The sequence below is a fragment of the Scardinius erythrophthalmus genome (genome assembly GCF_964197995.2).
Source record: "Scardinius erythrophthalmus genome assembly, chromosome: 7".
NCBI lineage: Eukaryota > Metazoa > Chordata > Actinopteri > Cypriniformes > Leuciscidae > Scardinius > Scardinius erythrophthalmus.
The window spans coordinates 30,940,293-30,956,673 of NC_138227.1; the positions used below are offsets into that span (position 1 = coordinate 30,940,293).

A 16,381-nucleotide genomic window follows, 5' to 3' on the forward strand; every position below is an offset into this window, starting at 1 on the left:
ATTTGATTTGATTATGATTTTACCATGATACTGTCTAAAAAAAGCATTATACCTTTTGGTCCTGAACATACTGTAAATTTGTGGTGTAGATAAAGCGAAGTCAAATGCATTAAGTAATTCTGCTTGTTTAGTATTTAAATTCACTTATTTAAATATGTATGTGCATCTGGGTGCATGAGGTCTTAAGGTCTGTCGCTGTTCTCCGCATTATGACATCACCGTCTGGGCATACTGTAAACCCTGGCTCCTGATTGGCTGGTGCTATGGTTTTGCTCTTGATTGACAGATTAATTTCATAGTCACAGGCCCTTCCCTCCAGCCACGCGCCCCATAGTGCATGTCAGCTGGAAGTGCCGATCCTAATTAAAAACCTTGCAAAGGTCACAAAAGGTCAAGCTGTCAGAAAGACGGAAGGCACCAGCAAAAGGAAAGCAGCCTGAGAAAAAGATCAGAACGTGTTGTGAGGTTTGAAGCAATAAGTCTGTTTTCATAAACTGTATTTTCTGAAAAACTCAAAACATCAATTTTCTGCAGACTTTTGTCTGTGTGTTTGTGTGTGTGTGGCAGAAGTTCGATCTTTGTGAGCTGGTTACAGATCAATGAAAGCACCGGTCACCATCTATGGATCCTTCTGGAAAAAGAGTCCAGTTAAATGTTACATTTCTGAACACAATACCTAATCTATCTACCAATCTATCTGTCTGTCTGTTTGCCTGTCTTACTATATCTATCTATCTATCTATCTATCTATCTATCTATCTATCTATCTATCTATCTATCTATCTATCTATCTATCTATCTATCTATCTATCTATCTATCTATCTATCTATCTATCTATCTATCTATCTATCTATCTATCTATCTATCTATCTATCTATCTCTCTAGCTATCTATATATCTCTCTAGCTATCTGTCTGTCTGTCTGTATGTCTGTCTATCTATTACATTAGTCTCTCTCTTTCTTTGTTGCAGAGGTGTGAACTGCTTGATTTGAGTGTTGTACTTGTTTGTAGTGAAAGCTGTCTAAATGTTAATCAAACAGATCCAGATCTCACCTTTCGGCATCACGAGAAAGGCCATTTTGGCCTCATCTTGTTTTAATGTGTGTGTGTGTGTAACATAAACGATTATTCATCACCATCTAGCTGGCACTCACACTGAAGCTCTATTTGTTAGGATTTTATTCAGGACTTGTTTGTCTGTTTATGCGTATAGATTATATGAATTATTGATGGCGAGTCAAATACGCCGAGCACAAAGAGAGAGATGAAATTACCGCTCTCAGGAAACTTCATTTAATTCCAGGTTTAAAGAAAGTTCATATGAAGAGGAAACTTGTGGGGAAGTATTGAGCGAGACAGTAAAGATGATTTTAGAGGTGAACACAAGGGTTATTTTATCATTCTCCTTTAAAGCAGAGCTGAAATTGATGTTCCCGAGATAGCAGAGTTGATTTTTCTAACGTTTCTTCTCAAGCGTACTCCGTAAGAACAACATGATGCACAGCTTTGTAAATTCAGACCTTGTTATATGTGTGTTTGTTTAATTAATGACATCTTTGAGTCACAGGAGTTTTTTCCATGCTGCAAGGAAATGTTTATTTATTGACACATTTCTCAGAAAACAGAGCCTGTGTGTGTGTGTGTGTGTGTGTGTGTGTGTGTGTGTGTGTGTGTGTGTGTGTGTGTGTGTGTGTGTGTGTGTGTGTGTGTGTGTGTGTGTGTGTGTGTGTGTGTGTGTGTGTGTGTAGTCAGCGTGATTGCCGGCAGATGTAATGAGGGTATTTCGATGATGCACTGCAGCGTTTTGTGAAGGTGACTCCAAAACAAAACATCTTTAGTTCTTTCACAAGACTGGAGTTTGCACACGCTCCCTAGACAAGACTGCACTTCTTGTTTGTACACTCCCTAGACAGCTTAACACATCTGCTGGAACATTTAAAAGCTGTATTGTGTCTTACACACGTTGCGTAGAGTGATCCCTGCGCTGAGAAATCTGAAGTCTCTTATGATAGTTTACACATGCTTCTGAAAGAGTTCTTTGCTGTCATAGGGGATGTAGCTTGTACACTTTATTGCTTCTGCAGATGTGTTTGTAACTGAGGAGTTTATACACGCACCCTAAACAATTCACTGCACCCTTGGGTTTGATCGATGCCATAATACCAGCAGCCTCTGGTATCAATACTAAAATACAGACAACAAAAGGGCAAAAAAGGGGAAAAGGGCGACTTTAGCTTAGTCCAAAATAATTCAATTCATTGCATCCTTTCAATAGTGTAAAGAAACCGTAACATAGAACCAACCAACCCCACATAAAATAATAATAGTAATGTGTAATTATTATTATTAGTACCTATAAAGTAGTAATATCTCTGTACCTATAAAGAAATTTAGAACTGAACCGTTTACACAAGGTTTCTCTAAACAAACTCTTGTATTAGAGTTCACTCACATCACGGTTTACTGACACACTTCCTGAGCTCCTGAGCCGTTTATGCACAATCCCTAAGCTTCGTTTTGCTCCTGATGTATTTGCATTCATTTTGCACTCATTTTGCTCCCGAACATCCCACCAGACTTTACACACGCTGTCTTGGGCTGTTCGGATGGATGGATGAACGGGTAGATGGCGAAAGATGATTGAATAGGTAAATGGATGGATGGATGGATGGATGGAAGAAAGGATGTGTGCCAAAATGATCTTCTTTTTTTGTCACACCAGCCAGTAGTGGGTGAATTGAGAAAATGTGATGGTCGTAAATATTTCTTACAAGCTATTTATTTATTTTTAAAGAAGAGTTAAAGTTTTTGTTGTTGTTGTTGTTGTTGTTCTTTGTGTGTTTGATTGAAAGGTAGCATTTATCTATCTATCCATCTATCCGTCTATCCATCTATCTATCTGTCTGTCTGTCGTCTGTTTGTCTATCTATCTATCTATCTATCTATCTATCTATCTATCTATCTATCTATCTATCTATCTATCTATCTATCTATCTATCTATCTATCTATCTATCTATCTATCTATCTATCTATCTATCTATCTATCTATCTATCTATCTATCTATCTATCATGTCTGTCTGTTTGTCTGTCTGTCAGTCTATACAGTATATGTCTGTCTGTCTGATAACAACATCAATACAACTATTTTATGGTAAATAAAAACTATGGTATGGAGTTCTGTAGCAAAAAAAAATAGTTATGAAACAAATTTCTGTGGGTTTCCACTGATTCAAAAGTTCAAAGATGCTCGGCAGTCAGTAAACAGACTCTCCTGTAGACGAGGAGACAGCAGCTCTGAGTGTGTAAGATCAGAGGAGGGAGAACTAAACACAAACACTTCCATCATTATTAGACAGTCGCTTCAGTCGAGCACATGAACGTCTTTCATTTCATTCACTTAAGTCAGGCAAAAACAGCGAGGGCCAGACTGTCGTTCCAGGATTTTAAATGATGCATTATGTTGCAGTTCCTAACTCGATTTTCTACACTCGTCACAGTCTATTTGAACGGATGAATGGTTGTGTGGACGGATGGAGGGTCAACAGTGACTGTTAACAGCGTTCAAACTGCTGCTCGGTTATACAATATTGCTTGTTTTCAGCTATAAAAGGCTTCGAGGTGCTGTGAAATCTCTCTCTTTCTATCCTCTGCTTGTCTCAGCAGTAATTTGTGTCTCTCTGAATCCCATCTGCAGGTTTTACACATTCGTGGGTTCATCTCCTCCAACCCCGAGTTCTCCTCCTCGTCTTTCATCCCCCCCTCCATCTCATCCTCTCTCATCCTTTCCTAACACCCTCCTCTCCTCCCTCTCTCGCTGCATCCCCCTCCCTTTCTCTCGTTCGCAGGGCCTTACGTGTCTTTTTGTCTATTTCTCTGTTTCTTACTCTTCCATTCCATCCCCCTGCGACTCTTTAACATCCTTCCATCTCCCTCTTCCTCTGTTCTGTCTTCCTCCTCATGATGAAAGACTCTAAGAATAGCTCTCTCTATGTCTGCTGCATCTTCTACAGCATGTAAACACTGTTTTCACTGTTCCTGAACCAGTCGTGCGGTGCAGAGATCCACGTTTCACCACGACTGCTCCTGGATCAGCTCTGCCCTGCTCTCCATGATTATGATCTTTCTGATTATCCTCTATAATGGATCATTTGGAATAATAGATGTCTGCCAGAGTTTTATCAAAAGCATCATTCGTCATTTCTGAGATAAAATGGCCTGAAGAGAAGCCATATCTTTAAAGTACTTCACCAGTGATGTTTTATCTGTAATGCACTGACAGAATTAGGCCATTGATATACTCCGAAAAAAAAAAAAAACGTATGAAAGCACGACCAATGCATTGCAAGTTGGACTCTAAACGTCTGAGAACACTAGCATAAACTAGCAAAATCACTGTTGTAATTGAAGAACATATACAGTATTTTAAACTCTGGAATCACAAAATGAATCATGACTTTTTAATTTAATATTTCTACACTCCCAATTTTTTTTTTTTTTTTTTTTACAAAAATAGTTAGAAATCAAGCAGCTTTGTATGGAAGCTTGTTTCCGCCACAGAATGAAAAGTAAAAAAGGTAATTGTGACTTTTTTTCTCTTAATTGCGAGATGTAAAGTCGCAATTACGAGTTATAAAGTCAGAATTGCGTGAAATAAAGTCGTAATTGCGAGTTATAAAGTCAGAATTGCCTTATATAAAGTCAAATTTGTGTGTTACAGAGTCAGAATTGCGTGATATAAAGTCGCAATTGTTAGTTATAAAGTCAGAATTGCCTGATATAAAGTCGCAATTGTGAGTTATAAAGTCAGAATTGCCTGATATAAAGTCGAATTTGTGTTACAGAGTCAGAATTGCGTGATATAAAGTCGCAATTGTGAGTTATAAAGTCAGAATTGCGTGAAATAAAGTCGCAATTGTGAGTCATAAAGTCAGAATTGCATGATATAAAGTCGAAATTCCGAGTTATAAAGTTAGAACTGCGTGATATAAAGTCGAAATTGCGAGTTACAAAGTCAGAATTGCGTGAAACAAAGTCGCAATTGCGAGTAATGAAGTCAGAATTGCCTTATATAAAGTCGAAATTGCGAGTTATAAAGTCGCAATTGTGAGTTATAAAGTCAGAATTGCCTGATATAAAGTCGAATTTGTGTTACAGAGTCAGAATTGCGTGATATAAAGTCGCAATTGTGAGTTATAAAGTCAGAATTGCGTGAAATAAAGTCGCAATTGTGTCATAAAGTCAGAATTGCGTGATATAAAGTCGAAATTGTGAGTTATAAAGTCAGAATTGCGTGATATAAAGTCGCAATTGTGAGTTATAAAGTCAGAATTGCGTGATATAAAGTCGAAATTGCGAGTTATAAAGTCAGAATTGCGTGATATAAAGTCGAAATTGCGAGTTATAAAGTCAGAATTGAGTGATATAAAGTCGAAATTCCGAGTTATAAAGTTAGAACTGCGTGATATAAAGTCGAAATTGCGAGTTACAAAGTCAGAATTGTGTGAAATAAAGTCGCAATTGCGAGTTATAAAGTCAGAATTGCGTGATATAAAGTCGCAATTGCGAGTTATAAAGTCAGAATTGCCTTATATAAAGTCGAAATTGTGAGTTATAAAGTCAGAATTGAGTGATATAAAGTCGAAATTCCGAGTTATAAAGTCAGAATTGAGTGATATAAAGTCGAAATTCCGAGTTATAAAGTCAGAATTGCGTGAAATAAAGTCACAATTCCGAGTTATAAAGTTAGAACTGCGTGATATAAAGTCGAAATTACGAGTTATAAAGTCAGAATTGCGTGAAATAAAGTCGCAATTGCGAGTTATAAAGTCAGGATTGCCTTATATAAAGTCAAATTTGTGTTACAGAGTCAGAATTGCGTGATATAAAGTCGCAATTGTGAGTTATAAAGTCAGAATTGCCTGATATAAAGTCGCAATTGTGAGTTATAAAGTCAGAATTGCCTGATATAAAGTCGAATTTGTGTTACAGAGTCAGAATTGCGTGATATAAAGTCGCAATTGTGAGTTATAAAGTCAGAATTGCGTGAAATAAAGTCGCAATTGTGAGTCATAAAGTCAGAATTGCATGATATAAAGTCGAATTTGTTAGTCAGAATTGCATGATATTAAGTCGCAATTGTGAATTATGAAGTCAGAATTGAGTGATATAAAGTCGCAATTGTGAATTATAAAGTCAGAATTGAGTGATATAAAGTCGCAATTGTGAGTTATAAAATCAGAATTGCGTGTTATAAAGTCGTAATTGCGAGTTATAAAGTCAGAATTGCCTGATATAGTCGAATTTGTGTGTTAGTCAGAATTGCATGAAATAAAGTCGCAATTGTGAGTTATAAAATCAGAATTAGGTGTTATAAAGTTGTAATTGTGAGTCATAAAGTCAGAATTGCATGATATAAAGTCGGAATTGCGATTTATAAAGTCAGAACTGCCTGATATAGTCGAATTTGTGTTACAAAGTCAGAATTGCGTGAAATAAAGTCATGCTATCCAGACGCAATGTTCTCCCAGGGGAATGGTCTCTTCACCCACAAACAGTTCAGCTGCTGTGAGATGTCTTCGGCAGGGAGGAAGTCGACCTCTTCGCCTCAGAAGACAACGCTCACTGCAAATTATTTTTTACAAAGAACAGGGACGCGCTCACCCGCGACTGGCCGAGCCGCCCTCTGTACGCATTCCCTCCTGTCACGATGCTACCACAGGTCATTGAAAGGATCAGGGAGTACAGATGTGCAGTGCTGTTAATAGCCCCCCCTCTGGAGAACCCAGTTTTGGTACCCAGAGCTGTTACAGCTGCTGGAAACATCCCCATGGCCGATTCCACTGAGGAAAGACCTCAGAACGATTTCGCACCCCCGTTCGGATTTATGGCCCCTCAACGGGTACCCGGGTATCTCCCGGATAAGGTGCTGAAAACCATTTCGGAAGTGAGAGCGCCCTCGACAAGGCGCCTGTATGCTCAGAAATGGGCAGGGTTTTCTGGCTGGTGCACTACACAAAACGTAGGCCCTCATTCCTATGAAGTACCGAGTGTGCTCGCATTTTTACAAGAGCTACTGGATGCGGGTTGCACCCCCTCCATGCTCAAAGTCTATGTGGCAGCCATAACAGCGTTTCACGTTCCAATAGCCGACAAACCGCTGGGAAGAAACGACCTCATTGTGCGTTTTCTCAAGGGCACTAGGAGGTTAAACCCTCCGCAGCCGTCACCTGTGCCTATCTGGGACCTCTCTAAAGTCCTGGTCCCCCATTCGAGCCACTTCGGTCAGTGGACTCTCTTGAGCTCTCGCTCAAAACTGCTTTTCTGCTGGCACTTGCCTCAGTCAAGCGAGTGGGTGATCTACAAGCGCTATCTATGAACGCTTCCTGCCTAGAATTTGGGCCGACCGACTCCAAGGTCGTCCTTAAACCAAGGCACGGTTATGTCCCTAAAGTGCTCTCCACTCCGTTCAGAGCACAGGTCATTTCCCTGACGGCTCTCTCCTCGCCACGGCACGCGTCCTGATTGGTTCTCGCGTCAAAGCCGCCTCGCCATAGGTTTGTGCAGTCGCTGCACTGCGTTTTAAAAAGTTTGCTTCAATATTCTTGAGAAAAGGGGGTTTTCCCATAGCGTAAGCTAGCCTTACGCAATACTCGTTCCTTCATCTCAGGGAACTGAGGTTACGTTAGTAACCAAGTAGTTTTTCACTATGAACAACCTCATAACTCAGATTAGGTTTGTTAATAATGAATGAAAATGAATGGAGTTTTTACTTCCAGAACCAGACTGTTGCACTCGATTAAGAGCTCGAGCATTTAAAGTGGCAGACGATACAACTGCAGTGCGCACTTGAAATAAACAGAATGATAGTGTACATTGGACGCTAATATGGATATCGTAATAGTTACCGGTCTTGATGTCTACGGGCCTTAAGACTGTTCAATTTTCAAATTTGTACAAACGACAGTGCAAAAGCTCGCTTTAAATTATGGATGCCGTTTTGACATTTAAAGAAAAAACGTGTAATTTAAAACCCAGCATAAATTGCTCTTTCTCAGTTTGTGGCTCTCTGGTGAAATCTGTCACTCTCTCGGTTCTTTGTCTTCTTCAGACAGCGGTTGATTTATAGATACAGTGTGATCTCAGCGTGTGTGCGGCCCGTTTATGTTCCTCTTGTGCGCGTGTCTTTGGAATTTATGACGGCAAAAAACATGGACTCCGTCAATGAATCACAGGCGCACTCAGATGGGCCAGTTTCCCACCTGCAGCCATTTGACGCACACAAAACACACGCAACACCGGCAATTTCCAGAGGATTTGATGTTATTTTTTTCTCCATTGAGTTTCTTGGGAACGCAAGGCAACGCCTCCGTGTGGACCTTTAATGACTATAGTTTGTACACATGCAAACAAGGACGAATGCAGCGCGAAATAAATTCCACTGCCATGTTGATAAAGGAAACTACAGCTCATGCATATTCTAAACGCAACAGATAACCGGCCTGTATAGGTTTGCTGTTGTATACCGCTCATGCTATTGCTACTTTAGTTAATTGCTTGTAATCACTCGTCTCTAATTAATATGCTAATTCCAATGAATGCAGCTGTTCTTCAGCTACGCACACACTCTTTCTTTCTCACACACATACTGATTGGATCCTTATACAAAGACTCCCTCATTAGCGGATCCATTGCTGTTAGTTAAAAGTAGGTTAAGAGAGAGTTTCGCCTATAAAAGTGAGTGTCTAGGGATTTGTTTGTGGCGGATTTTATGTTGATTTGTTTTTTGAGTACTCTATATTATAGACGTCGCATTAACAGCATGTGTGGGTGTGCACAAGTGTTCGGCGTCCAACATTTGAGCTCTAATCCGTCCATTTTCCCCCTGTATGAGGACTTACTTTCCCACACACGCTGGTCCAGAGCGGTAGCTGTGTAACTGAGACTCTGGTTGCCATGACAGTGAGTTCAGAAGTCTGGAGACGTTAAGACCCCCTCCGTCGACGGGCTTTTGCCCGCCAAAACTAGTAAACCCCATTCAGGTACACCAATTACATCAGCTTTTTTTTTTTTGCTCTAGTACCTCATACTTTCTCACAAAACAGGTTTTTTGTATTATCCCTTAAAGTTGGTATGAAATGGAAGTTGCGGTAGTCTTTTTCTCTGTGATTTATATTTGAGTGAGTCAAGAACCAATGCAGGGCGGGACTTGATTTTGTATGTTGGGAATTGATTGGATGATTGTGGTTTGCTATTGGTGGATCTCATGTGAGTGACAGGTTGCCCCGCCCTTGTGTCAGTAAACACATCATCAGAGAAGAGAAGAGATGAACTGCAAGAGGGAGAGGAAGTTATTTTGATTAAAGAGTATGAGGGACCATAAATCAGTTATAATAAATACTGCAATATTCCATTTAAAAAACAAAACAAGATTTGTCAATTCTGATTTTAACCACCAGGAAAAACTGCCACAAATACATGATTCCTGACTTCCTCAGAGCCAGGTTAGAATTTTATTTATTTATTTATTTATTTTTCAGCAGATTTTTATCATTTGAGAAATCTTCATGCTTATTTTGTGAAATAAATATGTGATGGAATGTTTTTATTGATTTTTTTTTTTAACTCGGCATCATCAAATTATGTTAATTGAGGCTTTTAGCTAGCAAGTTTTTTTTTTTCAAGATGTATGGCTGTGTTATCTGACCTCAATCGGAGTGTGTGTGTGTGTGTGTGTGTGTGTGTGTGTGTGTGTGTGTGTGTGTGTGTGTGTGTGTGTGTGTGTGTGTGTGTGTTGTGTGTTACAGGCATGATGTCATCAGCAAACTTTTGTCTCTGGTCTTTTTGTTTGCCCTCATGTCCCCCGCCTCTCCCTTTCTCCCCTTTTGTGCTTTACCCTTCTGTTTTTTCTCTCTCTCAGAACGAGTGCCCTGCTCCGCTGTGGCTTGATTCAACACAGCCGCCCCCTCTCTTTCTCTTCCTCCTTGTGTCTCTCTTCATCTCTGATATGGGTCAGTGATGGGGCGCCCTGGGATGTGCCTGATCAGAAGGCATACTTAAGGAACTGCAGGCACTTTGACATGCCACAGAGCGCTTTACTGCAGGAGCACAACCGTACGGCTCTGAAAGTGATATCATAATATCGTGTGTGTGTATATAAAGTTTATATATATATATAATATATATGTATATTTACACCACACACGCATGATATTGCTTGAAAGAAAAAAAAGTCTTTGTAAAACGAAACTCTTAATGAAATAATAAAAAAAATAACTTTATTTATCATTACTGATTTTAGGGAGAAGTTATGGGTAGGGTTAGGTTTTGGGGTAGGGATATGATTAGGACTACATTTTCGGAGAGGATATGACAAAGTATGTTGATCCAGGTCTCATTTGGCAAAATCACAGTGACCGAAGCAGATTTTGTGCATTTTAAGTGTAACTTTGTCTGTTATCATATCAAACTGCTTTGTATTGTTACAATGTCTGTGTTATATGTCAATTAACAATGTTCTCCGTGTTACCTAGACCAGGGGTTCCCAAACTTTTTCATTCGAGGACCCACCTAGACAAGTATAATCAATCTCAAGACCCACTTGCACTGGTGCTACCAACTTTCTCAGTTGGTCGCACCAGCATGATTTGGTCGCACATTTTTTTTTTTTTTTTTTTGCTACTTGCCATGGGATTAATCAATGCATGCTGATGGTCTTAATCTGTATACCCTAGTTTTGCACTGATGTAAAAAGACTGACAGTGACAAGACCTCATGTTAGCAAAATATTTTAAACTTTTAATTCTTAAAAAAAACTTAAAAAAAAACATGAATGTTCTTTAATGTTTGATTATAATTTTTTCCGTCTTCACATAGGGATGGGAAATGATAAGATTTTATCAATAATAATAATGCCACTGACGATTCTGATTATCGATCCGATTCTTTAACGATTCTCTTATCGATTCTTGATAGCACTGTGTGGAAAAATTTCATATGCTTTTCAAAAAAAACAAGGGGTTTTATTTATTTTAAAGCTTAAGCTTGAGTAAGCAAACTGTACTTTTTATGTAATTTATGTAATAAATAGAACCTTATTGTAAAGTGTTACTGATTATACACCGATTCAGACGTCTCCTGAGTTCACTGTTGGAAAGATCAGTTGTTTTAACCATTCATTAAAATGAATCGGTTCAAAGGAGTCATTCGTTCGCGAATTGGACGTGTGCATGTGCGCGTTGTGTGATTATCCCAGCAGTTAGGACATGGACATCCAAGATTTGTGTCAACACAGAAAACATTTCATCACTGGATAGTTTTTTTTTTTTTTCGTTTAATTAAAGTGTTGTTTTATGTCAGCTGAATGTCTGGGACGCTTTTCAGAGAAGATAAGGCAACTTATTTAGCACAATTCACACCCAGCAGTAATTCAGAAAAAAAAAATCTCAGAATGCTCCACATGAAACTTTGGACTTCCGACCTTTTACCACCATGTTGATTTATTTTGATTAATATGTGCGAGGGAGAGAGAGCAAGACAACGCTTAGTTTGGAGACGGTGAAGTCTTGTTTCACTTTCGCCTGGCTCCGAAGAGAGAGAGAGAGAGAGAGAGCGCGCGCGCGACCGAGTCTCTCTCTCTCTGCTCGACGTTCTTTCAGTTAAACATGCACTGTGACAAGCGCAGCAGTTCATCTAATTACTCACCGATCAAATAAGATTTTGGCGGGACAAAAATTCACTTTGGCGGGCGCTAAAACTCACTTAAGAGTCGTTTGGTCATTAATCGGACTGGTTTTGTTTCACTCATTGTAACGTAAATTTAGCTGCAGCTAAGTGCCTTTGTGCGACCCACCTTTTCTCACTGTGCGACCCACAAGTGGGTCGCGACCCACAGTTTGAAAACCACTGACCTAGACTGAAAAATTCACGTTTATTTGTCAGAAAAATAGCTTTTGACAGCTCCGGGGCTTTCGTGAAAACTACTGACAGTCGGATCGTCCATTGGATCATCACTGAAAACGTGTCGTACTTTGTAAACAGCATTATGGTGTAAATAGAACACTATGGCAACACGGCTATGGCTTTCTTACCTGAACAAGACAGAGTTTTGCTTCAGGGAGAACTGATGGATCGGCAGTTTCTTTCAGTTTTCCCCTTTGTTTGGCCTGAAGCACTGAGTTCGTGGTCATCTAGTTTGAAATATTGACTTGAAACACAGGTTTTTCAGATTGTCTGTTGCGCTGTTCTCTCCGTATTTTCTACACTTTGCAGCCTTTAGCCGCTGCCTACAAACGAAAGTAACTCGTTCCCGCTAAACGTTTACTCTTTGAATTCTTGTGCCGGGAACAATACAATAGTCAACACTTTTATGACTAAAAGTTTGCTAGGAAGTATTTCCTACTAAAGCAAGGCTGTATTTGAGTCTGGTAAGTAAGAAGACTAGTGGGAGGAGCTTTGGACAGCAACATGCCCTGTGCATTATGGGTGTTGAAGTTTTCCTACCTGTTTGGCTTGAAGGTTGTGAAACTTAAATCAATGTCTTTGCTTGTAGTTACAGACTGTACGAGCGGTTGGGTCAAGTGACATTTCTAAAGCGCCTGCTAAAATGAGTGATTTTGTGCTTTGCAGGTCTGATCACCACAACCTCTCGGAAGCTGGACCGCGAACAACAGGCTGAGCACGTACTGGAGGTGAGACACATGCTAACCCACGTTTCACACAAACACACATCAGGTGTGAGAGCTGCGATCCATGCTAATTTGCACTACCTCCAAATTGCAGATCAATTTTGTGAGGGACGGGAGAACAACACCATTTTCCACTTCTTATAAACGCAAGATTATCTACGTGTTCTGACTGAATCCTATAGATGCCTGTTTGAAATGTCAAATGTTTCACTCAGCTGGTCTGTTTGCATGTTAGTGTGAAAGAGATGTGTGCGAACGATTGCGAGTGGGCGTTGTGTGTGTTTGTAATAAAAGAGATTTTGTCGTGTTGATCTTTTGAGAACAAACTTGTCAATCACATTATGTTGCCTGTTCACCGTGTGATCCCTTGACACCCAAACATTACAAAGACCAAACGCCCCTTTAATTTATTACAACCCCCCTCTTTTTTTCTCATTTATTGCTCACTCGCTCACTCTCTTTCTCTCTCAGACAGACAGATTGAATTTGTACAGGCGTGGCACAGCAGTCTGTATCCGTGAAAGGAAATGAATAAAGTGAATTGAATTAATCGTTCTGTTGTTCCTGCTGAGATGGATGGCGCACACCGTGTCTTTTGTTTTAATGATATCATTTGAATGTTCCTTCACAGTTCACCACAGTCCCCTGATTGGCCGGCAGCCATGTGCGGCCGTGCTGATTGGTGGGTGAGCGATGGGCATGTTTTGCTAATGAAAAAGAAAAATGGATAGAATGTCAGAAACAGGAAATGAGAGAAAAGCCGAACATGACTCATCAATCCATTCTACCGAGTGAAAAATGATGTTGATGCTTAAAAAATCTCTTTTCGCCTTTCCTGTCCATCTATAATCTGTTTTTAGTGTTTTGAATGCGAATGTTTTATCTGTACGGTCATGGCTGTGGTTTTGTGTGCAGGTGACCGTATCTGATGGTGGTCCTTCTCCCAGGCACACCACAGTTTGGGTGGTGATCCAGGTGTTGGATGTTAACGATAACAAACCAACGTTTCCAGAGAAGGTGTACCAGGTCCGTTTACCCGAGCGCACCCGTAAGCAACGGGGCGCTCCTATATACCGCGTCTTCGCCTACGACCAAGACCAGGGCACCAATGCTGACCTCTCCTACAGCATCGTCGATGGAAACGAGGACGGGAAGTTCGTGATCGATGCCAAAACCGGTGTGGTTTCATCTCCCAAGAAACAGTTCACAGCCGGAACCTATGATATTCTTACCGTGAGTCACCTTTGACCCTTGACCTTCTACAAGAAGCTCTCGGCATTGTGAAACAAATGTGACTATAATATAAAATACAGTGCTTTATTGTATGTTACAATAAAATAAAATACAAATAAGATAAGATAAAATAAAATAAAAGATAGGATGAGATGAGATAATGAAATGAAATAAAATGAAATGAAGAAATGAAATATTAAAATGAAATGATGAAATTAAATAAAATGAAATAAAATAATGAAATGAAATGGTGGAATAATGATAATGAAATGAAATAGTTAAATGAAATAATTAAATGAAATGAAATAATGATATGAAATGAAATTAAATAATTAAATTAAATAATAAGATGAAATAATAATTTGAAATGAAATGAAATAAAATAAAATGAAATGAAATAAAATGATGAAATGAAAATATGAAATAAAATATGATGAAATGGTGAAATAATGAAATAAAAATGAAAGTAAATGATTAAATTAAATGAAATAGAATAATTAAATTAAATGAAAGAATCAAATAATGGAATGAAATGAAATTCAAAAATGAAATGAAATTAATTAATGAAATTAAATAATGAAATTAAATAAAGAAGTAAGAAGATATAATATAATATAATATAATATAATATAATATAATATAATATAATATAATATAATATAATATAATATAATATAATATAATATAATATAATGAAATAATTAAATGAAATGAAATTTTCCAGCTGATCCAAGCTGGTCTAGATGATTGATAAGCTTGACTACCAGCTGGGCTTGGTTTAGACTATCTTGCTCATGCTGGTTAGAGCGGTTAGACCAGCACCAAACTAGAGAACATGTTCCATAAACCAGCTTGACCAGCTTAAAATGGTATAAATATATGTGTATGTTTTTTTTCTTGAACTGAAATTACATAAACGATCTGATGTAAGGACAAGAAATAGTCGCAGCAGATTTCAAGTGAAATATGAACTCATGGATAGTAATTTCCAGCTCTTGTGAAACTCCCTTGACCCGTACAGCAGCTCAATTCTCTTAATGAGGGAGTTGACATTTTCAATTTTTTTCTTCTTGTAACAGGTTTGTTCTTTTGTTTGCATTCAAAACAAAAGGTCAATACCGGATGCGTTTTCTCCATTTTTAGTTCAATCTTCCACTTCAGTTCAGTTCTTTTAATGTCCACTTGTGTGCCCTGATTCGCGCAGGTGAAGGCTGTGGATAATGGACGTCCTCAGCGCTGGGCGACGGCTCGTCTGCACATCGAGTGGATCCGCCGTCCTCCGCCCAGCCCCGTGCCTCTCGCTTTCGACGAGCAGCTTTACAATTTCACCGTCATGGAAACCGACAAAGTGGCGGACATCGTTGGCGTGGTGTCCGCCCAACTGCAAGGCTCCGCCTCCTTGTGGTTTGACATCACAGGTGAGTGGTCGGATGCTTTATGTTAATGTGATGATGTATGCAATTCAGATTACTTTAGTTGCAGGATATGGAATTGCTATGAATGTGGATTTTTAGTATGCAAGTCGTCATTTACTCACCCTGGTGTTGTAATGCTTTAAGCCTTTCTTTTTCGGACCACAAAATGCGATTTATTTATTTATTTATTTTAAATGTCCCATTTACACTCATCCATATAATTAATCTTGATTTCTTGTGGGGTTTTTCTGGGTGAGTCTTGTGAACTGTGGTGCTAATAGTCTTGTGAACATGTAGTGGCGCACAGAAGATCAACGGTCAAGGTCAGGATTTTCATTAAATACATTCAATTTAATTTAGTTTTTCACCAAATTCTATCATATACCCACATGAACACATGGAATATTCGACACACGTCGCATGGGACCGTTCTGTGATACTTTTGCGTCTTTTTAAAAGCAGGACGCTGGACATTTAAAAAAAAAAAAAACTTCTCCTTTTGTGGTCTGAAAAAGAAAGAATATGGCATACGTCATTAGTACAACACCAGGGTGAGTAAATTATGACATAATTTTCATTTTAGGGTCAACTAACCGTTTAATCCTAAAACAAATAAGGTTTATGACAAGTAAATGGCAGGAATTAACAATGTTTAAAATTATCATCTTTTAAAATTTAAGATGGTGTGTTTTTTAGAAATATTTGTAAAAAAATTAAAAAAAAATCTATACTTTGATTTTAGGATGACATGTGAAATTCACTTATAGATTAATTAGGCTGAATGTTTTGATATTACGGGTTAGAGTTGCTGGGAATGTTTGTGGTTCACTGCATGATTTGTGCCGTTGTACTGCTATCTTTTGCCATCTCACGGTCACCATGGCGATTGCTTGCCGCTGTCTGTATCTATGGTGATTTAAGGTTTGTATACTCTCAAACAAACGACTAAACATGTAAATAATTAATCGTAAAAAAAGACAAATTATATATATTATATTATATTATATTACAGTATATTAATTATATTATGCATACAATACTATAA

At 38.7% G+C, this 16,381-nt stretch overlaps 1 protein-coding gene across 1 annotated transcript in view; it reads left to right on the plus strand.

Moving 5' to 3' along the window:
- Positions 1-16,381, plus strand: part of fat3a (FAT atypical cadherin 3a) — a gene marked incomplete at its 5' end in the record, with an annotated part of 94,079 nt that overhangs the window by 18,031 nt on the left and 59,667 nt on the right. The window contains 3 exons of the mRNA XM_081369683.1: positions 12,630-12,691; positions 13,604-13,921; positions 15,126-15,339. Coding sequence (XP_081225809.1) covers positions 12,630-12,691; positions 13,604-13,921; positions 15,126-15,339 — 594 coding nt within the window. The remainder of the gene's footprint in view (positions 1-12,629; positions 12,692-13,603; positions 13,922-15,125; positions 15,340-16,381) is intronic.